Here is a 7424-nt window from a genome sequence, read left to right as displayed (position 1 = left end):
ATTGGAATGGATACATTTTATTATTTTTTTTTAAAGTCCCTACAATTGCTTGAAGTTTTGTGATTAGGGACCCATACATGCTGACTCTCTATACATATAGTAATTTGTTTATCTTGTGAAGCAATTCACAAAGACTGCCCAGTGTCAGTATATGAGGTCAACTTAGGCAAACATGTTTGGAGTATGGTACTGGTACATTTCTAATAGAGAATTTCATAACAATGATAAACTGATTATGACTATTGCATAACTAAACCACATGTCATAAGTAAATAGTATTGATAACAGAGATCAAATGGTTGAATATAGTGAGTATGGTACAGGATGCTATAACGTTTATATCTGTGTGCTTATGAAAGGGGTAATTGTTACTGCTAACTAATAATGCATGTCAAAACTGTTTTCCCCAGTCACAAATTAACTACATTTTAAAGTTTGTAAAAACCATAGTAAAATATGCACATTTACAGAAATTTACCAATAAGAAAAAAATCTCTGTATTTTAATGGACATAAACCGATTGGGGCAATCAAGCCTTTGCAAATTTGAGAAGGATCAATTAACACTGCACTTGTATTATCTCAATCAACCTCTTTGTATATGCTTAATGTGGATGTTAGGATTGTGCAGGGCTGAATGTAATCTCAGTTGTTTTATGATGTTGACACAGAGGCTAGTCCTTTGCACTCTTAGTGGATGAAGATGAGAACTGTTAAATGTCAGATTTAAGTTTAATTTCAGCCCTCAATGCTAACTGTGGAAAGTGGCAGTTTTATTTTATGATCATGACTTTGGGCTTGCCAATAAAAGCTTTGTCAAATAAATTGAATGACTTGACTGTGTGAGTTATTAAACCCAGGTGCTGGAGCCAAATATAATACTTTCGCCTCTCCACTGACTTTTATTGCATACATTTCCACTACCTTGTATAATAATTAAAGCAAACAAAGACACTTTAGTGCTAAAAAATAACTTGTTAAAAAGACACTTCAAGAACTAAATCAATTTCCAGCCATTTTCAATTTTGATAGACTTTATTGCACAGTTATCACTAATGGATTTTCAACCACATTAAACGTACACAAGAAGTCTCATTGATAATCAGATCCATTGGTTTTACTTCCAACCATTTTATCAAGAAGCATTACTATATACAGACATGTGGCAATAATTAACGCAAGTAAAATCACATTCACAAACTAACAGTTTATAAGTTACCAAAATATGGCACAAACAAAGCTATGCAACCAAAAACATTTTTTTTTTTTTTAAATTTGGTAAAGCACTTTAAACAAAGCCATCAAATAAAGAAATAAAGAGACAGGACAATGCTTATGTGCTAGGTATCTTAAATTTGGTCTAGCTTTGATCCACATAAGGAAGCTATCCTAAGGTACATAGGATACAATTGGTCAGGTTCAGTATGGATGTACTCCATTGTTCTGACTCTAGAATCCCTCATACTTTAAAATAAAAACACACGCACATACATTTCTGTGCAAAATAGATGCTAACATAGACCACTTTATATACATCCATATTTTATAAACATTACTGCAATGTAGGAATACAAATACATTTTATTTATTACATCCAGTTTCATATATTGATGAACTGGCAGTACGTTCAGTTAAAATAAGCTTTGATGTGAGAAATAAAAAGTTGCCTTTGGCTTTTCTTTGAGTTTTTGTAATGCCTAAACAAATGAAAGTGCATTTAAACAGGTCCTCTCTTGCAATAGAACTTTATATATTCAGTTCCCTCGCTGGAAGCAGTAGTCATTCTCAGTGTCTAAAGAGCTGTTATGACCTGATGAAGGATACAAATCCCTTTTAAGCATCCTGTTGACGATGGTGATCAAGACCTTCTTGTACTGTTGACACAGAAGGGAATACACAAAGGGGTCTGATGCAGCCTTGCTGTACGCGAGGCACTTACTTATAATTCCCCAGTGGTAGTTAATTGTTACAAATGGAAGAAGTTCTATTAACCTGAGGAAACACAATGGATGTGCATTAATAAAACGGAGGGGGGGGGGGAGCACAAAGCAATTACCAACTTCCTGAGGAGAGAACATGATATTAAAAGCTTTAAAAAACATTCTGAAGGTTTTTAGGTGGTTGTTTCTAAATCGTTCTGCCACGTTAGCTGTTTGTTTTTATACATAACAGGGCTGTAAATTGTTTTTACTTTTTTCTTTTTTTTATCAGGTTTCAAATAGTATTGGAAGGTCCTGGAAATAAGAGCTGTTGATCTGTGCAAAGCATCTGTGTGGTAATCTTTAATACATGTCGGTACATGTTGCAGAGTCTCCCAGTAGTCTGTTCTTCACAAAGGTATACAAGTACTAAGGAGTTATAGAGAGTAACACTGGAAGTTAGTAAAGGACACCAGGATTCAGACACAGTCCCTTCTATACGAAAGTACCTTTTCATCCATGGCCCTTTAAATTTCAATATATAGATTATTATTATTATTATTATTATTATTATTATTATTATTATTATTATTATTATTATTAATAATAAGAATAATACTTACTAGTGAAAAGTCACCTTTATTGGAAATCCCCCCCCCCCCCTTCAATACTATAGGATATACCTGTTATCATACATTACATAATGTAAGTGGGCCCTGTTCACAAAACATTAACTCACACTTGATTTAAACACTGTTATTTTTAAGGCTGTACAAACATAATGTTTGACAGTAACCGAGACAATAAAGGCCAAACCCTCAATGGATATCACGGAGACGTATTTCATGAATAAATCAACTGTAGAAAATAATCTTTAAACAAGAGATAGTTTTTTTTTTTTTTTTTTTTTTAAGTGAATTGGACCTATTATAATGTTATGTACCATATACTGTTGCGTAGTTGGACAAAAAATAAGAAACTGCAAATGGAATCATTTGTTCTGTAAATCACACAACATGCATCTCCCTGTTCCAAAATATGCAAGACAGCTGATCTCATACAACAGCTGGAAGACTGATGTTAGCCACTGGTTTGACAGGTCGTTCTTTATCTATGATTTCAACCCCCAGTGTTTTGTCCAATATTGCAATATATCTCATAAAAAAACGACCTGTTTATTTTCTAATGCAGATTACAGTACAGCAAGCTGTAGTTGTTTTCCTGAGGTAAGGACCTATTACTTATTTAAATAGGCATTATTAAAAACATACTATCTTACTATAAGCAAGTATTTAAATAAATATCTACATAATACACCCTTGACGGCTTACACTCACCTCGTGATAACGTAAGGGGCAAAACAGATAATAAAAGAACCGATAAAGATGCTGATCTTTTTTGTCGCCCGCTGTCTTCTCCTTTTCTGTTCCACAAGGCATCGTTGTTTAACACTGAAAACAAAACACAGCTGAATAAGTAAATATTCTATTATAATAATGGCGTTATATAGTTTCGCAGAAATTAAGGGTTAACAAAGGGCTAACAACTTCCTATGTTGGCAACAGCCTACTATTATTATTACAAAACATTATTCTGGACGCTGTTTAGCATACAAAGCTATAACTAATTTTCACAACAGGCTAGAACGAGTTTGCTCTTTTCATTACGAGACTGGAATCTGTGTTTTATCTCATTGACAATATGCTTGTCATGACTATCTAACGCAAAATAATATGTATCAGATAAGCAATTTATTTATAAAATATGCTTACCTAATTCGAGCATTAAACAGCCATCTAGAGTACCTGTCTACATTTATTTTCGATCCATCTCAGGTATGCAATGGTGTTTGCTTTGTTAGAATAACATTAGGCAAAGGATCATATTTCTTGAAACATGCCTCACACCAGAACATAAGAGAAACCACCAACACGTTGTTTAAAGGCTATAAATCAGCTGAAATACCTTGGGTGAATATCAACCAGCAAAAGCAGCGTCTGCATGGTGATGATGTCTATCCTCTTGCAGTGAAACCGTGCTACCTTTAAAACCTTTAAGTACGTGAAGCACAATATTAGAAGAGAAAGCATGAAACTGGTAGCATGGAAAACGATGGTGAGCACAGTAAACTTTCTTGTGTCTCTTTCTTCTTTTAAATATAAGGTGCAGGATGCATAAATATTGTTGTAGCCAACCCAAGAAAAAAGCAGGGAGACAATGGAGAAGGTAAGGGAGTGGAGCCACGAATAGCCCATCATGATCATTGCGTCCTTGAATCTCATTTTGCTGGAATAGCTCAGGGGAAACACCACAGCAATCCATTTGTCTATGCTCAACGCTGCCATGCTTAGCATAGTGTTTGTAGTCAAAAAAGTATCCAGAAAACTTACAGCTTGGCAGATGAACTCGCCAAAGGGCTGTTGGTTTTTGACAATCCCTAGCAAGGTGGATGGCATGTTCAAAACAGTAATAAGTAAATTGCAAAATGATAAGTTCATAATAAAAATACCAGCCACTTGTTTGCGGATTTTGGTGCTGTAGATAAAGCATAGGAATACCAGTAAGTTCGATAACAAGGATACAACCATGACAACAACAATTAACAGCGCCAAGAGAATTTCTGCCAAGTCCATCTCTCAGTTCTAAATTGACACCGATGATCTTAACGCGGCGAACAATAGTATGAAAATCTTGCCTCCTACATTTCACTCCTTTGAATCCGTTCTTTACTTCTCATTCTTTTATTACGACCATCTCTTTTTTCTCCCACAGACCATGGAAAGCGATTCTGATAACTCTGTTTGCCAGCAGGAGCTCTCCAGCGTTCTGAAACTGCGAAAGCAAGCCCAGCTTCACACTGCGCAAGCATCGAACTCCCAAGATTTGCCAACTCTCTCTTAATACAGAGTCTCTCCTTATGCCACGGGCATATAGTTGCAAGGTTTTGACCAAAAAAAGTGACTTTCACTATAAAAAGAAAAGGCGCTGATACGTTTTATAGATGTCATCTACTGCCTGCACTTAAACAATATGAGGAGCATGGGGGAAATATCTGTCACACATCATGGCTCTTTGTGTGCACATGCGTCATGCGCACATCGTGTTGAAAAACAAACGCCACAAATCTTCATGCACTTTTAATGAGCACATCATTTAAAGGTAAAAACTGCTAATGTGACGCTCTCCTGGTGTAAATTGTAAAGACTGACAGGTCAATATTCAGGTCGCTGCTATTATTTTAGATAACTATTCAGTGGGTCTGAAATTTTACATAAATACAGCATACACATTTTATGGATTGTAGGAATTATCCAAGGAACAAGGGGAACCTATATTTCAGGCAGATAATGACAATGGAATAACTTCAATAAAAATACATCGGCGCCTTGTTGTCTGTTCTTAATACGCCATATAAAGAGATGAATAGGTATGACGAATTCGTATACCTATTCATCTTGTTCTACGTTGGCATGGGCAGGGTGGGCGAAGATCACAGAATCAAACGTTGTAGACTATAGTTACAGGGCAAATTGGCCATGCTCCTCAAAATCATTTGTAGGTAGGGTGTGTGTTTAGCATTACACATTTTAAAATACAAAATGTTTTTTTTTTGTTGTTTTTTTTTTTTTTTTTTACATCATAATGCCCTCATTACTTTCACAGTATTTACAGGCTGATTACAAATCTTGTTGTACCACTAAATACAGTTTTGTATGAATTATACAATTAATTAATTATGCATTTCAAAGGGTCTGGTAGGTTTTAAAATGCAGCTTGTTTACCATGCAAACAACAAACTATGTAAAACAATTTTTGTTCCTGGGTAGTAAGTGTTATTTCCTAATTGCTTATGCCTCAAAAGTATAGAAAATGGCTATTATTCCCCACAAACTTTGCTTTTGTGACCAGGACAGTGATATTTCAAAATATCACTATTTCCAATGGGAAAACAGGCAAATGTGTAATTTTTCGTTCACATAAAGTCAGAAAAAAACAACATATGAATCCAAATTAACATGTATTTATACTAAAATAATACAAAAGTGACTACAAAAGATTTAGAAGTGAGTAGTTTTTCGAGATTTACGATTATACTGTAAATCACTTTCACGAATCAGCCCCCAAATGTAGTCTCCCATCATGTTCTTGTTATACTGTCCTTGGTAGCGGCATTCAAAGTCCAGTAGTGGAAGCGCTCGCCTTGCTCCTCCAAGTATGCTCCCATGTTCTTCTTGAATTTATCAAGATGAGCATCAAGGATATGGAGTTTGAGGGACATCCTACAGCCCATTGTGCCGTAGTTCTTCACCAGAGTCTCAACCAGCTCCACATAGTTTTCGGCCTTGTGATTGCCCAGGAAGCCTCGAACCACTGCGACAAAGCTGTTCCAAGCCGCTTTCTCCTTACTAGTGAGCTTCTTGGGGAATTCATTGCACTCCAGGATCTTCTTTATCTGTGAAGACACTGGCTTTGACCTTTGCCTCAGACAGCTTAGGGAAGAAGTCTTGAAGGTACTTGAAGGCTGCCAACTCCTTATCTAGAGCTCTGACAAATTGTTTCATAAGGCCCAATTTGATGTGCAGTGGTGGCATCAGCACCTTCCGGGGGTCCACCCCTGGCTCCCACTTGACATTGTTCCTCCCCACAGAGAACTCGGTCCGCTGTGGCCAGTCCCGTCTGTGGTAGTGCGCCTTGGTGTCCCTGCTGTCCCAAAGGCAAAGATAGCAGGGAAACTTGGTAAAACCGCCTTGGAGACCCATCAGGAATGCCACCATTTTGAAGTCTCCTATGACCTCCCAGCTGTACTCATCATACTTCAAGGCGTTCAGCAAGGTCTTGATGCTGTTGTAATCCTCTTTGAGGTGCACCAAGTGAGCCAGGGGAAGAGACGGGTACTTGTTACCATTATGGAGCAGCACAGCTTTGAGGCTCCTGGATGAGCTGTCAATGAAGAGGCGCCACTCATTCTGGTTACAGGTGATTCCGATTGCCTCGAACAGACTGGTCACATTGTGGCAGAAGCAGAGCCCATCTTGATGGGTGAAGAAGCTGGAAAAAGGTTGGTGACGCTTCCTCTGATCTGCGACTTGCACACTTTCATCCAACAAGTTCTACTGCTTGAGCCTAGACGTCAAAAGCTCGACATTGGACTTGATGAGACCAAGATCTCTAATCAAGTCGTTGAGGTCTTTTTGGTTGGGGTAGTATGGGTTTCTCTCCTCAGCTCCGCCTCTGAAATTGTCATCTGGATCTACAACGTCTTCCTCGCTCTCTGACTTGCTGCTCTCTTCTAAAGAAGGCTGCTCTCTCTCCGGAGGAGTGGGTACAGGGAGCTCATGGCAGTGTGGCACCGGGGCGATGGATGAAGGAAGGTCCGGATACGTGATAGCAGGTGCATTCTTGCCAGTCTGACGTTTGGAAGGGTCCACCATGCAGAAGTAGCAATTGCTTGAGTGGTCAGTGGGTTCCCGCCAAATTCTTGGGATAGAGAACTTCATGGCTCTCT

General features: G+C 37.8%; 1 protein-coding gene across 1 annotated transcript; it reads right to left on the bottom strand.

Annotated features, from left to right (window-relative positions):
- Nucleotides 1-1354: 1354 nt before the first annotated feature.
- LOC121301682 (G-protein coupled receptor 26-like) lies at nt 1355-4799 on the bottom strand. The gene is made up of 3 exons (XM_041231302.1): nt 3884-4799; nt 3256-3369; nt 1355-1991 (listed from the first exon to the last, which is right to left on the bottom strand). The coding sequence occupies exons 1-3, from the start codon at nt 4549-4551 to the stop codon at nt 1754-1756; spliced, it is 1020 nt and encodes a 339-aa protein (XP_041087236.1). The 5' UTR covers nt 4552-4799; the 3' UTR covers nt 1355-1753.
- Nucleotides 4800-7424: the final 2625 nt, after the last annotated feature.

This window comes from Polyodon spathula, chromosome 1 (genome assembly GCF_017654505.1).
Source record: "Polyodon spathula isolate WHYD16114869_AA chromosome 1, ASM1765450v1, whole genome shotgun sequence".
Lineage (NCBI taxonomy): Eukaryota > Metazoa > Chordata > Actinopteri > Acipenseriformes > Polyodontidae > Polyodon > Polyodon spathula.
This window is presented reverse-complemented; position numbering and strand designations above follow the sequence as displayed.